The 16,881-nt window shown below is 46.0% G+C and overlaps 1 protein-coding gene across 8 annotated transcripts in view; it reads right to left on the reverse strand.

Annotated features, from left to right (window-relative positions):
• EML1 (EMAP like 1) overlaps nucleotides 1–16,881 on the reverse strand; it is a 148,582-nt gene that overhangs the window by 74,990 nt on the left and 56,711 nt on the right. For 5 of the 8 annotated variants that reach the window (XM_056850904.1, XM_056850903.1, XM_056850900.1 and 2 more), the window contains exon 1: nucleotides 1,001–1,089. The exons of the other annotated variants lie outside the window; for them this stretch is intronic. In XM_056850904.1, the coding sequence (XP_056706882.1) occupies nucleotides 1,001–1,070 (70 nt within the window). In that variant the 5' untranslated portion in view covers nucleotides 1,071–1,089. Of the gene's footprint in view, nucleotides 1–1,000; nucleotides 1,090–16,881 lie in introns of those variants that run through there. 8 annotated transcript variants of the gene reach the window in all.

Below are 16,881 nucleotides of genomic sequence, written 5' to 3' on the forward strand. Positions count from 1 at the left end.
TTTCCTTGAAGTTTCCTTTAAGGAAAAAAAAAGTATCCCCTTCATGTTGTCCAAGTGGCAACACACACCCTTAGGTCACGTTACTATATCCCCAGCTAACCAATATCAATCCTTGTTAAAGGAACGACCCTCCCTGCCTTAACTTTTATTATCAAACTTTACCGTCAGTCAAGCATCACTTTGTCACACCGTCATCCAAACACATCAGGTGAGTCAACCTAATCCCGAAGAAACAGGCCAGACACTGAAGAACTAGGAAAGAGGCCGTTTTTCTCCCCCCTCCATCTTCCAAAACAGACTTTCAGTTTATTTTAAAAACAGCCTCCCTAGGAACCATAAATTTTCCGCACTACGCTGTGTCAGAAGCATTACCAGAAATACACGAAAAGTCAGATATCCATTAAGAAAAAAAACTGTTCACAAATCCACATTCCTGAGAAACTGCCAAGGCTTCCCTTTCTCCGCTCATTCAAAACCCAAAGCCTGTAAAATGAGAAAAGCCAGGCTTCCAGCAACCAAGGGGTGGTGGTCTCTAGGCTTCAACCCAGAAACCAGAAAACAGCATTTGCACCCACGCACACCAGAGCCAGGGAGTTTTCACTTTCCACTCCCAGGGCATCTTTTATTGCACACAGAGAGAGAGAAAGGGTTATGCATTCCTGCAAACCAGAGGCAGGGGGGGAAAGTTCTCCAGGGCAGCCCAGAAGCCTACAGAACAAGCCAACGTGGTGTGTGTTTCCACCCCCCACCGCCCAAGGTTCAGAGCCTTCTTCGCTGGAGGAGCCTGCAAAAGGCCCTTTGCCTCGTCCACGCTTCCACCCGGGCAGGAGAAGGCGGCTTTCCCCTTCCCCAGCTCGCGCACCCCGCGTGCAAACAAGCCGCCGCCGCCGCTTGCAAAAGGCACCCAACTCCCAACCTCCACGGCACCCCCCAGCGTGTCGGGGGTGGAAGTGGGTTGGGGGGGGGGGAGGCAGAGACCCACCGACTTTGCTCTCCTTACCATTGCAGAACTGCAGGAGCGAGGAGGTGTCGTAGAGGCTGCTGTAGCTGGAGAACCCGTCCTCCATCATCCCGGAGCCCGCGCCTCCCCCTTCCCCTTCCCCTTCCCTCCCGGGTTTCTTTCCACCCCTCGTCCCACTCTAGCCTAGCCCGTTGCCCACCCGCTCCGGCGGCTCCCCTCTCCCGCCTGCTTCCCTCGGTCGCAACCCACACGCACTGAGTCGAGCCGAGCTGGGGCCGGCCTGCCTGCCTGCCTGCACTGGGCCAGTTGCCATGGCAACGCACTCACTCCGCCGCGGCCTGGGCCGCCGCCTCGCCTCCTCCTCGAAAGGGGAGCTGGGAAGAGGGGCGGGGGGCTGCTTCCCTCTGAGACTCGGGGTGGGGGGGGGAGAGAAGGGTCTTGGGGAGTGGGAGGAGAGTTCTCACACACCCCTCAGTCCTGGGTGGGGGGAGGCTGCGAGGCCTTCCTCTCTGCGGATGGCGGGGGGGGGGGTGATGATGTCACCGCCTTTGCTCTCTAAATTGAGGAGGGCGGCGGGCGAGGCCCTGGGCGGAGGGGGGTCGCACCCTCCAGGGAAGCGGGGAGGGGGGCTACGAAAGAAGTCTAGTGTTTTTTTTTGGGGGGGGGAGGTAGGGGTTATGGTGCTGCGGCGATAAGAAACCGCCTTGCCCCTGCAACAGACTTATTTTTTATTATTATAACATTAAACAAAACAAACACAAACAAATACAACAATAGTAAAATAAACAAATAAACACAAACAGAAAACACAAGAGTATCAATTATATGCTCTTATTATTCCTAGTTGCAAAATTATAAAGTTCATAAAACGAAACAAAAAATACCGTCGAAGGCTTTCACGGTCAGAGTTCATCGGTTCTTGTAGGTTATCCGGGCTGTGTGACCGTGGTCGTGGTATTTTCTTTCCTGACGTTTCGCCAGCAGCTGTGGCCGGCATCTTCAGAGGAGTAACACTGAAGGACAGTGTCTCTCAGTGTCAAGTGTGTAGGAAGAGTAATATTATAGTCAGACAGGGGTTGGGCTTTCATAAATTCATAAACATCAGCACAACTTTAACAGAAAAGAAGAGAGTTTAAGAATGAATAAGGCTTGGCTTCCTGTCCTGAAAACCTCCAGACTAACAAAGACTACAGTCCACAATAGCCATGCGGATTAGCTTTGGATTTCACATGTTAACAGATCACTTCAGGATACAATGGTTCCATTTTAACATACCACACCCTCATTAGCACATTACCTTTGATACTTTTTGCAGGACAATGATTCAGCTCAAACCCAACCCCTTTCTGACTACATATTACTCTTCCTACACACTTGACACTGAGAGACACTGTCCTTCAGTGTTACTCCTCTGAAGATGCCGGCCACAGCTGCTGGCGAAACGTCAGGAAACAAAAGACCAAGACCACGGTCACACAGCCCGGATAACCTACAAGAACCAAAATAAATACCCTTTTGACCCTCCACCCACCTTAAAAAGTGACCCATCGCCAGACTTCCGAAGAAGCGTCTGAACAGTTTTAAAAATTTCCATTAACAATATAATAAAAAATAAAAATAAAACTTGTTTCTATAACTCACTAACTAAAATAGTAAAATCCATTTTTGCCAGTTTATCCCAATATGTGACGGCCTTTACCCAAGTTTTTTTGAATTTTTCCATATCTTTTCCATGTAGGAATTCTGTTATTTTGGCCATCCTCATATACAGCCATAATTTCTCTCTCCAGTCATGAATTGAAGGTTTATTCATCGCACCAGACTATTAATCACTCCCCAAAGCGGGAGAAAGGCGGCGGGCTGAGGGAGCGACCTGCATTTGGAGGGGGGGGGGAGGCCGCTGGCCCCTCGCCCCTCGGAACAATGGGGTTGCGGGAGATCCATCTGTCGACCAGCAAGCAAAGCAACGCACATGCATGCACAAAAGGTCCTCTCTCTTTTTTTTTAAGCAAGAAAAGAATGACAGCATTGGAATGCATGGGTGTCCCACGCGCGCACACACACAGAGAGAGATAATTCACAGTGGGTAGCCGTGTTAGTCTGTCTGCAGTAGTAGAAAAGGGAAAGAGTCCAGTAGCACCTTAAAGACTTAACAAAAATATTTTCTGGTAGGGTATGAGCTTTCGTGAGCACAGCTCACGAAAGCTCATACCCTACCAGAAAATATTTTTGTTAGTCTTTAAGGTGCTACTGGGCTCTTGCCCTTTTCTACTAGAGAGAGAGAAAGAGAGACCCTGGCGGGGCTAAGAAATATAGCCAGGCTCGTTCTCTGGCGGCCAGGGCGGAGAGCTGTTTTCTCCACTGCTAGAAAAGTAAATTTTGGTCACATTATGAAAAGACGGGGGGGGGATTGGGACCATTATTCAGCAAAGTGCATATTACTTGGAATGCACCTTTTGAGATAAGACTATTTTGGAAAGGGGGGGAATTACATTCTGAACAATGGTGAAAAGGGGGGGATGGAGCAAAAAAAGGTTGAGAACCACCGTCCTAGAGGCACCTGGTTGGCCACTGTGTGACCAGACTGCTGGACTTGATGGACCTCGGTCTGATCCAGCAGGGCCTTTCTTATGTTCTTATGACAAGAGTCACTGGAGAAGACAATCACGATAGGAAAAGTGGAGGGCGGCAGGAAAAGATGAAGACCCAACAAGAGATGGATGGACTCTATAAAGGAAGCCACGGCCTGCAGTTTGCAAGACCTGAGCAAGGCTGTCAAAGATAGGACATTATTGAGGACATTGATTCATAGGGTCCGTTGGAAGCGACTTGACGGCACTCAACGCACACACACAGAAAAGTAAATCGAAGGGCGAAGAGGAGGCTGAAGTTGGTTCCCGGTTCATTCGTTCCCTGTTCCCAGTTCCTTATTCACATCTCCTAGTTCCTGAATGATATTTGGGACAATTTAAAAGCTCTGCACCCCAAAATAAGGTATTGGACCACCACATATCATACATCCTCACATTCAGGGGGTTTTGCCCTTCGAGGAGGTGCGTGTTGGGTCCTGGTCCAAAGCCCGGTCAGCCTCCTGGGGCAAAGGGATGCTGCAGGAGTGAAACAGTCATCTCTGGGACGTAGGCGGACCCAGCCCTATTCACATGGCCCTCTGAGGGAGTAAGGAATGGTTATACAGGTTATACAGTCAGGACCTCTGGGTTCTTTTTGAGGGAGAATTGCAGCTAGGATGCCTGGGGTCCTTTTAGCTTCAGGATAGGGTTGCCAACTTCCAGGTAGTAGCTGGAGATTTCCTGCTATTATAACTGATCTCCAGCTGATAGAGATCAGTTCACCTGGAGAAAATGGCCACTTTGGCAATTGGACTCTATGGCATTGAAGTCCCTCCCCTCTCCAAACCCTGCCCTCTTCAGGCTCCGCCCCAAAAACCACCCGCCGGTGGCAAAGAGGGACCTGGCAACCCTGCTTCAAGATGAAACTAAGCCCCCAAACCCAGGCCGCTTGGATCTTAACCTCTTCCCAGGCGTCCTGCGAGCAGCTGGGCTGGAGTTGCTCCCAGCCCTCCTTTTACCTACAATACAGGCCGGGGAGCCAAGGATATCTAGGGAGAAAGCGGGCAAGAGGTTTTCTGGAGACTGTTTGGAGAGGTGCCTAAAAGTAGGAGAGAAACTGATAGGAAAAATTGCATCCGACGGATTTCCAAAAGTGGTAGGGAAACAGCAAGGCAGAGGTGAGAAACGGGCGATCAGGCAAAAGCAGCCATTTCTGATCTAGAACACAGCTGGCTCCGGATGGTTCTGGAGGCGGGGAAGCTGGGTACATGCAAATAGATAGGAGGAGCTGGGCGGAGTTGGGCGAGGGAGGCCTGGTTGGTATCATAAAAAAGCTTTAGATCGCCTGAGCTTTAGATCCCCACTCCTACACATGAAGCCAGATGGGTGACCTTGGGCCAGTCACAGCTCTCTTAGAGCTCTCTCAGCCCCACCCATCTTACAGGGTATCTGTTGTGGGGAGGGGAAGGGAAGGTGATTATAAGCTGGTTTGATTCTCCCTTAAGGGGTAGAGGAAGTCAGCGTATAAATACCAATTCTTCTTCATTGCCTGCCAGTCACACGAGGCGACTTTGGGAACGGAATCTGCACCTGCTCACACAACCGGGGTGGGGTGAGGTTAGAAGCACCCCTCCTTTTCGCTCTCTCCTAACCTCACCCCACCCCACCCCTCTCGGGTTAGGGGGTGTGGGTTCAGTTCCCAACGCCGATATCTCGTCTGAAGCGTAGGCCGACTCCTAAGAGGCCCGACTTGTGCAACTTGTTAAGTGCCGGGGGAGCATCACTAGAGAAATGCTGGGAAGGTTCTCTTGAATCTTAAGACGCTTCCTCTCAGAGGTTTTTGTCCACCTTGGCTTCCAAACTAGCACTTTGTTTACAACTTCCATACAGCATAACCATCCTGTTCCCAGGTTTTCTGCTGTTTCCCGAAGCCGCTTTTCTCCAGTCTTTTTGGGAAAGAACCAAGCATGTCAGCATGCCTTCTAGAAGGAATGGGGTGCATTTTCCTGCCCTTCAAAGCTCCCACCCACATCCATGGCATGTTCCTACGGTCAGTCCTTTGACAAGCACCATTTCCCCACATTTGAGAGCTAGCATGGTCCGGTGACTAGAGTGCCAAGCTAGGAATGGAGAGACCCAGATTCCGATGTTCACTCCATTTGGATGACCGTGGGCCAGTTACACTTCCCTGGTTTGTTGGGAAGATACAGTGGAGAATACCATAAGCTGCTTTGGGTTGTCATTGTGGAAAAAAGAGGGGTACAAATAAAGTTTTTAAAAGTCCTGCCACACCACCAGAAATCTTTTTTAAAAAATCAGCAGTTGTTATAGCAGAATAACAGCCTATGCCTACCTATTTTAACTTTTAATAGCACCGTTATAGCACTATAATGCATGTATGAAAAAAGAACCCCCAAAAGTGGTGGCAAGTCAGCACAGCAGCTGTGATGACCACGCCTCCCAAAGCCAATGCGGAGTCACTGCAAAGCACTTGTGGAGAGTAAAAGTCAGAAAAAAGACAGAGGAAAGTGCACAAAAAACTCAGTATGGAAGCTGTATTCGCATGCGTCTCTTCATTCACAGTACTGCTGAAAGCACCTTTGAAAATCTTTGGAAGCAGTCTTACTGTGGGGTGTAAGCCACACTGAACAAAATGCATAGGACCAGAGCTTCACAGCTTCAAAAGGCGCATATACAGGGATCCTCCTATGCATGTTTACTTGGATGTTGGCCCCACTGGTTTATGCAAGGACTTAAAACTCAGTATGGACACAGGATCCCATACTATATGAATTCATTACCACCAAATACACTTTAATTTCTCTGTTCAACTCACATTGACAACAATGGAACAATTAGAAGAGAGGAATAATTCCATCTTTGCAGCGTGTGATAGTTGACACGTTGAGTCGAAGGTAGACTGATCCATGGGAGAGGATCAAGGTGTGGCAGTTATTCCACAGTAAGGACAGATAGGAAGATGTGGTTTTATGCATGCCACACTGCATGTGAGGCAGGGGCTAACCGAAGCCCTGGACACAGCAAAGCCCTTATCTTCTTTTGAATGCCAGTCTTGACATTGGGATATGTAACAATAATTAAGAATGCTTCCAAACATGCACTAAGCATTTCCTTGACTTTTAATACAGTGGTCTTCAGTCCATGGGTCGGAACCAATAGGTGGATCACACAGCCCCTCTAGAGCCACAATTTCTCCCTTTTGGAAGGATCTGCTGATAGTAAGCATGAGCAGAAAGTGAAAGGATGCCACAGCCTCATAAGAACATAAGAAAGGCCATGCTGGATCAGACCAAGGCCCATCAAGTCCAGCAGTCCGTTTACACAGTGGCCAACCAGGTGCCTCTAAGGAAGCCCCCAAACAAGATGACTGCAGCAGCATTATCCTGCCTGTGTTCCACAGCACCTAATATAATAGGCCTGCTCCTTTGATCCTGGAGAGAATAGGTATGCATCATGACTAGTATCCATTTTTACTAGTAGCCATGGATAGTCTCCTCCATGAACATGTCCACTCCCTTCTTAAAGCCTTCCAAGTTGGCAGCCATCACCACATCCTGGGGCAGGGAGTTCCACAATTTAACTATGCGTTGCGTGAAGAAATACTTCGACTTCTCTTTGCACAGATGTGGAGAAAAACAGACAACAGCCAGCTAAAGTCACCCAAATCTGGAGGGCGTCTGACCCCTTGACTTGGGCCTCACAACAGTACACATCCTGCCGTTTGGTCTGTACTTCCTGTCCCGCTCTCCTGGTCTGTTGCCCACCATCCTGGCCTTGGCCGTCCTTGAAGTCGTAACTGATCATCCCCTCTTCCTGTCACATGACTCTGATATTACATGTTTGCAGTTCAATGGATCCTGGGTCTGAAAAGGATTAAAACCCCTGTTCTAGTGGGCTCCCAGTCCTCTGGGATTAAAAGACTGGACTCCAAATAAAACCTTTAGGCCACTTGGAGCTTTCCTGCCTTTCTCTCACAAAATTCATGACTGGCCTTGTTACTTCATCCAAATGAATATTTGCAGTACATTGCAAAGCTGAACAACACAATCCAGAAACCGTTTAAGCCAGCCAGTGTGTGCTAATGCTGACCTTAGTCAAAACATTGGGCTGCTGCCCGAAGGCAATATTTTAATGGAAAAGCAAGAGCAACATTCATTTTTAATAAAAGACAGAAATCTGTATGAGAAGAGAATGATAAACTCTTGTAAGATCAGTGTCTTTTGTAATGATGGCAGCCAAAACAGTTCACAAGTTATGCTGATCCTACAATTCTGAGTACATTTAAGACAAATGGATGAGATAATCCTGATTCCAGGGGGCATGTTTTCCCCACAGCCCCACTAAAATACATTACTTCAGATAAGAGGCTGGTGAACTTTTTTTTCTGTATTGCACTGAATGTGACCTAGTGGGAAATTTTGATTTCTACACAGTCAACCTGTTCATATACTTTACTAGAGATACACAGAGGTCACTCACATGGGAGCGTAATGAGAAAGCTGCTTCTGATGCCCAAAAATGTCTCATAGACTCTACATTAGGATGCCTCAACTCAGCAACTAACAATTCCCACAAATGCAGGGTTGCCAACCTCCAGGTGGCACCTGGAGATCTCCCACTATTACAATTGATATCCAAGTGACCAAGATCAGTTCCCCTGGAGAAAATGGCACTTTTGGAGGGTGGCTCTATGGCATTATACCCTGCTGAGGTCCCCAAACCCCACCCTCCTGAGGCTCCACCCCCAAAATCTCCAGGTATTTCCAACCCAGAGCTGGCGACCCTACACAAGTGCTACTATTCCAGATCTGACAATGTATGCCCACAAGCTTATATTACACAAATTTAGCTCCATTGATTCTGATGGAAGAATTAAGTGTGCATGCTTTCCCTTACTAACACAAGCAAAACAAAATTTTCTACTGCTCTTCAGCAGCTCTGCCTCTGGATCAAACACTGCCAGAACACATAACATCCCAAAGCACTGCAAAGTCATTCAGCAATGAAAGGTGCAATCCTATGCAGAGTTCTCCCATCTAAAGACTGAAGTCATTCTCCATAGGATTGCCCCGTAAATCTTGTTTCAGGGTCTCTCAAAAATTCAGCCTGATCCAGTTTGGCTCTGCCACTGTCAACAGTTAAGATTACCTTTGTGGCAACCATCACAGTTGCTCCTTCCTACAGGTAAAGCGTGCCGTTGAGTTCCAATCAACTCATGGCAACCCCATGAAATTCCAGCTTACGGGTTTTCAAGGAAAGACATGGTTTTCCATTTCCTTCCTTTGCATAGCAGTCTCAGCCTTCCTTGGTGGTCTCCCATCCAGGTACTTTCCATGGCCGACCCTGCTTAGCTTCCAAGCTCTGACAATATCAGGCTACTCTGGGGCTAGGACTACTACTTCACCTTCCTACACCACAGATAATGTCAGCCACAATGCAGGTGTTTCTGAGTAAGCAGTTAACATTTCTCGACAGGAGAGGTGGGTAGAAATCTCTTTATGAGGTTGATTCATAAACGTAACACATTGATTCATAAACCTGCTTCACCAATGCAAACAAGTCTGTGAAATTTTCTAGGCTCCCATTTGTTACAAGTATTAGATTTCCATCTGATTCACAGTATATTTATATACCCGGTTCTCAGCCTTATGCCTGAGTGGCTAGCTTCAAAAGAAGCAAACTTTCATTAGGTTTTTAGCTCCTCCATTCTTAGTAGAATGATTGAAAAACTATAGCTGCACAGGGAGATGAAATCATGTGCTTGCACAGACCATTCAAGGTCAACATAGCATGAGAGGTCTAGGATCAGAATCTCTCATGTTTTTGCTAAAAAAAAAAGTGGCCCTGGGGATCCAGTTCAGATTAGGGCCATGAAGGGAAAAGGAGTTTAACTCTCTTTTCTGATGCAAATTGCCCTGTAGGTTTCCTTCTGCAGTGTGAACAGTATTGCAGGGAAATAATTTGCATTGGAATTTTAATTGTATGACATCTTCAGTACGGGATGGAAGTCTTTTTGAGATGCCATCATCCTTCAGTCTCTTGGTTGTTTTTAGATCAGTTTTCATGGGACCTTACTGGGATGTTTAAATTGTGCTGTGTCCCTGGTATTTTATTAATTATTGTTGAATTTTATGATGGAAGCCGCCCTGAAACCCGCCTGGCAGGGGAAGGCGGGATATATAAGTTTGATTAAATAAATAATATGACAGTCCATGACAAGATAGGGTTTGTACATGTCAAAATTCATGAAATGTTAATTCCATAAAGCACCTGTGACACAGAGCAGAGCTACTCTAGTTTTTGGGGAGGGGCCGTGGTTCAATGGCAGAGCATCTGCTTGGCATGCAGAAGGTCCCAGGTTCAATCCCCAGCATCTCCTGTTAAAGGAACTAAGCAAGTAGGTGATGAGACCCTGGAGAGCCGCGGCTGATCTGAATAGACAGTACTGACTTTGATGGACCAAGGATCTGATTCAGTATAAGGTAGCTTCATATGTTCATGTGTTTCAGAGGAGGAAGTTCGGGGAAGTTTGGCATTTGGGTAACAAAACTTTGAATGCAAATAGAGGCCATCTGGTTGACTGATGTCAGAAAATCCATCTTACAGGAAGAGAAAATGGCAGAGAGGTGGTGACTTAACTCAGGTTGCACCTCCCAAGAATAATAATCAACCACACTGTAGTTCCTACAGGTACTCACTAGATCTTTCATCAAAGGATATTTTTATAAAGGGAATAAGGCTGTACTTTAATGTAATGGTTCATGAGGTTGCTTCTATAAAGTGAACAGGAGGGAATAGAATCTATTGAAAACAGTGTCTTATGCTGTTTGAGGGCATTGTAGTTATATTTCATAACCCGCCCTGAGTATCAGCAAGAAAGGCGGACTATAAATAAAGTCAATAAAATAAATACATTTTCCCCAACAGGTAAGGGCTGAAGCCCTGACCTGGATAGCCTAGGCTAGCCTGATTTCATCAGATCTAAGAAGCTAAACAGGGTCGACTCTTGCAAGTATTTGGATGGGAGACCTCTAAGGCAGGGGTCTGCAAACTGCGGCTCCCGAGCCACATGCAGCTCTTTGGCCCGTTGAGTGCGGCTCTCCGAACTTGGTTCGGAGCCCCTGCTCTTGCGCCGGCAGCCGGCTGCGTAGCTGGCGCGCCTGAGAGAGAGAGAGCGAGAGCGAGAGAGAGCAGGCGAGCAGGCACGCTGTCTCCCCCCCACCCCCCCGCCATGGAGAATGGCCGGGTCCCCCTTTCCCTTGCCCTCAATGGTTTCCCAATGCCCTCTAGCCGTGCGATTGCTGGGCGGGCGGCTCGGCAGTTCCTGCCCCCCCTATCAGCTGTTGGGCGGGGCGGGCTTCCTTTGGTAAACCTGGCCTTCGGCTGAGTCCCATTGGGAGGTCATGTCTACCCACTGGCTTTCTTGGCGGTAGACCTGGACTCCGAGGAGGGGAAAAAGTCCCCCTTCAGAGGCCAGGTCTACCAATTGGCTTCTATGGGCCTCCGGAGGCCAGGTCTACTGCCAAGAAAGCCACTGGGTAGACCTGGCCTCCCAATGGGACTCAGCCGGAGGCCAGGTCTACCAATAGGCTTTTATGGCGGTAGACCAGGCCTCCAGACGAGGGGGAAATGGCAAGGACTTACAATTTAATTTTTATCAATAAATAAGATCACTATTAAGTATGATATCAAGTTTTATTCAGTGTACCTATAGTTTAATTAAGACTTAAAACTTTAATTAAAGTTTATTAAGTTAATAAACAGTGTACCTACCTATATAGTTTAAGTTTAAGAAATTTGGCTCTCAAAAGAAATCTCAATCGTTGTACTGTTAATATTTGGCTCTTTTGACTAATGAGTTTGCCGACCCCTGCTCTAAGGGATATGAGGGTCATGTTGTGAATGGCAAACCACCTCTGAACATCTCTTGCCTTGAAAATTCCACCAGGGCTCACCATTAATCAGCTGAGACTTTTTTTTGGTGGAGGGGAAGGGGAGGCTAAAGCAGATTTCTCTCTGCATGGTGTGAATGTAAAACCTTGCTTACAATTCACATCTGAAAACTTTCTAAGTTCTGTCCTGTATTACTGTTCGCATGTATTGCAAATAGTACAAGAAATGCTTAAAGCAGGGGTGTCAAACATAAGGCCTAGAGGCTGGATCTGCCCCCTTGAGAGCTCTTATCCAGCCCTCGAGCCAGCCAAGGCAGCGCCCCCCCCCCCACCACTCTCAATCTGGGCTGACGAGGCATGGCCCAGACTAGGCTTACCAGGTCCCTCCTCTCCTCCAGCGGGAGGTTTTTGGGGTGGGGGTGAGGTGCAATCGCTTGCGCATGCAGACGTGCAGACGTGATCGCGGCACTTCCAGTTTACACCCAGAAGTGCTGCATCGCAACGTGGGTATCTATTTATACCTAGAAGTACCGCGTCGCAAGGGAGCTCACACCTCCCTAGGTAGCCAATTCCACTGTCGAACAACTCTTACTGTAAAAATGTTTTTCCTAATATCCATCTGGTACCTTTCCTCCCGCAATTTAAACCCATCATTGCAAGTCCTATCCTCTGCTGCCAACAGGAACAGCTCCCTGCCCTCCTCTCAGTAACAGCCCTTCAAATACTTAAAGAGAGCAATCATGTCCCCCATCAAGCTCCTCTTCTCCAGACTAAACATTCCCAACTCCCTCAGCCTTTCCTCGTAGGACTTGGCCTCCAGGCCCCTGATCATTCTTGTCTTATTTGTATCTACGGGGCCTTCGTGTCTATGGGACAGCCTCTCCTGGTATGTTCCCCAGAGAAATTTGCATTCATGTAACAACAATCTACTGGTGGTTCCCAGCCCAAGGAGCATCCGGCTTGCCTTGACCAGGGTCAGAGCTTTCTCTACCCTGGCCCCTGCCTGGTGGAATAGTCTCCCTACTGATATCAGGGCCCTGTGGGATCCCAAAGAATTCCACAGAGCCTGCAAGACGAAACTATTCCGCCAGGCTTATGGTTGAGGCCAGCTACGGCCCTCCCTATAAATACTGGCCTCCCTAATCCCTTCCCTCCCCTGCTGCTGAGTCTCCTTTTATACCATCCTGGTGCTGTCAATCAAATTCGCCTGGCTGCAGCCAGATATTTTGTTTTTTGGCATCATTGGGCATTACTGCTCTCATTTATTAGATTGGACTGGGCTATTTTAACTGTATTTTTAATGTTTTATTCTGTTTTTATTAGATCTGATCTTCTGTGAGCTGCCCTGAGCCCAGCCTGTGGGCTGGGTAAACATGCAAATAAGTAAGTAAGTAAGCAAGCAAGCAAATAAATAAATAAATATTAGAAACAGGATGCTGGACTATACAGAACAGTGGTCTGATCCAACAGGGCTCTTCTTACGTTCTTGAAGTTTTGCTAGACTTGTAAATACGCTCTTAGTGTGGACAACACTGATATACCGACATGGTGTCGTGACTATTTTTGTAACACTGCTGGGACATATGCTTAGGATTCAGCTAGAAAGCATGTCAGTGAATACAATTCCCGTTTGCTCCTTATTCTAATCAGTTGGTTTCTGGACTTTGCAAACAACATAATATTTGCAAGTGCAAATAGGTGCAGACAAATTTCCCCACTGTTTTGTTTAGTCATATGATTCTTGCCAAAGTACAATATGCACGCCATGATTTTTTACTCATTGAGGAAACGGGCCGTATTTTGAACACACAAATCTGCCTGATACTGAGTTAGACTCTCTAGTTCACAGTTGTCTACTATGACTGGCAGTAGCTCACCAGGGTCTCATAGGAACATATGAAGGGCCCTCTGGATCAGACACCACGGCCAACCAGTTACTACGGAGAGCCAACAACAGGGCATAGAGGCCAAGGCCTTCCATTCATGTTGCCTCCTGGCACCGGTATTCAGAGGTTTACTGCCTCTGAATTAGATGGTTCCCTTTACTGAACCTGGGATCTTCTGCCTGCAAAGCAGGGCTTTTTGAAATTAAAAACAACAACAATGGTAATTGTTGTATAGGGTGACCAGCTCCAGGTTAGGAAATTCCTGGACATTTTTGGGCATAGCCTGAGGAGGGCAGGCTTTGGGGAGGGGAGGGACTTGACCTGTTGATCAAAATGAAAGATTCTATTTAAATAGCAGGGCAGGAAAAACCTCATCATAGGACTGTTAGAGACACTGCCAGTCGTTGTAGAGATACTGCCAGTCTAGATGGACCAATTATTTAATTTGCTATAAATTTTCTGAATTGCACCGTATATACAAAGTTTTGACAATGTAGTTCTTTGGAAACACCTCGTTTGAAAATGTGTGCCCCAATCCAGCTAAGGATGCCTTCATGAAAAAGCAGACTTCCTGCTGAATCCTATCACTTGCTGGATCAGAAGTGGCATGTGCAGATCAGATGTGCATCTGCACGTGAATACCATCTACCTGCACATTGGCTGCAATGTGATGCATATTCAAATGCACATTTGGATGCACGTCCACATTCTGGAGCAACTAGAAAAATGTAAGCACCTTTACAAAAAAACATAACTATATCTGGATGAGGGGGATTTCTGATGACCTGCAAAATGGTTAAGTGGGATAATTTCTCACTAAGTAGAGCAAGATTTAATATAATTATAGCACGCTCTGTGAGGTGTCGATGCATGTGTAATCTATACTTCATGAAGACGTCAAACACTTTCTGTATAAATCCATGAAAATCTAATTATCATGTCTAATTCTGATGCCAACACAATTTTCTGTATATGCCAGTGAAGATCCCGCTACAGTGTGAGGTTAAAGAGTCAGTACATCTAAAGACATTACCTTTTTGGTAATGAGATATCCCACAATAAAATCCCAGGGTTACAGAAGCTTTGCAAATAAGATCACAGCACCTTTCACAATATCTTGAAACACAGAAACGGGGATAACACAGCATGGCTCCAGCTCAGAGAAGGATAATTAGAAACCTGATAGAACAAGGATGCCCAGGTTCTGTATTTTGAAGGGCCACTCAGTTCTTCAAACCTGGTCCAGAAACCTGGTTTTGTTGCACAGACTGGTGAGGGCTTTCATAAGTGTACAGAGCCCATAAGTTGGTACCACCCAGCAATAAGGCCTGAACATTTAAGCATGTGGCTTAAATGCAGGGAGGGGCTGTGGCTCAGTGGTAGAGCATCTGCTTGGCATTCAGAAGGTCCCAGGTTCAACCCCTGGCATCTCCAGTTAAAGGGACTAGGCAAGTAGGTGATATGAAAGAACTCAGCCTGAAACCCTGGAGAGCTGCTGCCGGTCTGAGTAGACAATACTGACTTGGATGGACCAAGGATCTGATTCAGTATAAAGCAGCTTCATGTGTTCATGTGTACTCTTGCCTTGACCTGGATAGCCTGATCTCGTCAGATCTCAGAAGCTAAGCAGGGTTGACCCTGGCAAGTATTTGGATGGGAGACCTCTAAGGAATATCAGGGTTGTGATATGAATGGCAAACCACCTCTGAACATCTGTTTGTGTAATCTGACTTGAGTGTCAAAGAGAAAGGTGGACTATAAATGAAGTAAATAATAATGTTCATAACAAATTTGCCGATGTTTCATATAAAATAAAGAAGCAAAATATAACATCAAAGGCCCTTGATCTCTATTATTACCACCTTTAAAATATTTTGTTTTAGGAGTGAAACTTTTCCTTCAGTTAAAATTTAATAGGGCTACCGGGGCCCAGGCAGAATACCAGATGGCTTCAAGAAAAAACAGCATTTCAGTCAAGGCTATTCTATTGAATGAGACCAGTCTGAGGTGGAAAAAATTAAACCAATTACCTTAGAAGCTTTGTGTAGAGGAAAGGAAACCTGAAAGAGACCTATCAGCTATGTTGTGCAAATCACGGAACAATTTTGGTTTAAGTCTCTGAATGCTGGTCCTTGATGATATTATATTCTGGGATCAAAGGTTAGAAAAGGAGAAACTCTCTTATGATTTCATTGCAGGGATTGCTTGATGCATTACAATCTTGTTAGGCTACTGAAGCACAAAATGAAAAAAGAAAATTATATGCTTTGCCAGTGTGCCCAGCAGAATAAATAGATTTAAAAGTTTCTGCAATGGATTTCTCAGAACTGGGAAAGGGATGGTAATGACACCTTTGAATGACTCATTGTTCAATAAACTACACAGCAGACAGATTTTTACAAACCGAAATTAATCATTCTGGGGAAAAAAACGTAAACCACTTCACTGGAAATATGTACTTCAGGATAATATAAAATGTGAGGTTATTGGGTCGGATCCAGCCGGCTCTTTTGTTGGTGAAAAAGGTCCCCTGTGCTTGGGACCATGAGACCCACGTGGACAAAATTTATATGAGATAAATTTGGCTGTGGTGAGGAGGTGAATTGGGCAGAATTGACTGGAAAAGCTCACTGGATCCAATTCATTACCTCCAAGAAATAATGCATTTTGAGAAATCTCCATGCAGTCCTGAGAACCTGGGAATGAGCCCCAGTGAATAGACTTGAATAGGATTCTAAACAGACCTGCTTAGGAATACCCTCTTTGTCCTAGAGCTCCAATACGTCTCCAGCCTGTGTCTCTGATTGAAACCTCTCCAATAAAGAGCAGTACAGTATCACAGCTTAAAAGTTTGAATATCTTTGGAGTGCATAGTGCCGGAATGTGAATAACGCAGATGCTGTTTTCTCCATACAAAGAGCGGCCCACAAAGTCTGTAGCAGCGTGATTAAGAATTGTCTCCGTGGCTTAGCGCGAGCGCATAATTGATTCTGATTTTAAGGCAAAGAGATTTTCCTCCTGCTATTCCACCCCCCACCCCGCATCATTGGGGAGCGTGCAGCTTCCCCTCATTATTCCTAACCTTGTTGCAAGATGACTGATTATCAAAACTACTACGCCTTGCATATCAAAAGATACACTTTTAGCATTTCCCACATCAAAAGCATGGTAATTCGTAACCACGGAGCCCCCTATAGGCATTGTAATGTGAAATTGTGACAAATATGTAATTTCAGTTCAAGAGCAGGGAGCTCCATTAATGATGTAGGATGTTGTAAGTGCGAGTTGAATATTTTTTTTTAAAAAAAAATGCTTAAATGCATGCAGTTAATATTATATCACTCATAATTAATAGCATTGCAACTCATTTGTAAAAACCAGTCTGGGTTGGTCACATGTCTGCATTTAAACTATTTTTATTGCACCTTTCTCACCAATTGCAATGACTGGGTTAAATCATCTAATACACCGCCATTATTTAATTTTTTAAAAAATGCTCACAGTTGAAGAAGAGTTGGTTTTTATACTTCACTTTTCTCTACCTTTAAAGA

Source organism: Euleptes europaea, chromosome 6 (assembly GCF_029931775.1).
Source record: "Euleptes europaea isolate rEulEur1 chromosome 6, rEulEur1.hap1, whole genome shotgun sequence".
NCBI classification, from domain to species: Eukaryota; Metazoa; Chordata; class Lepidosauria; order Squamata; family Sphaerodactylidae; genus Euleptes; species Euleptes europaea.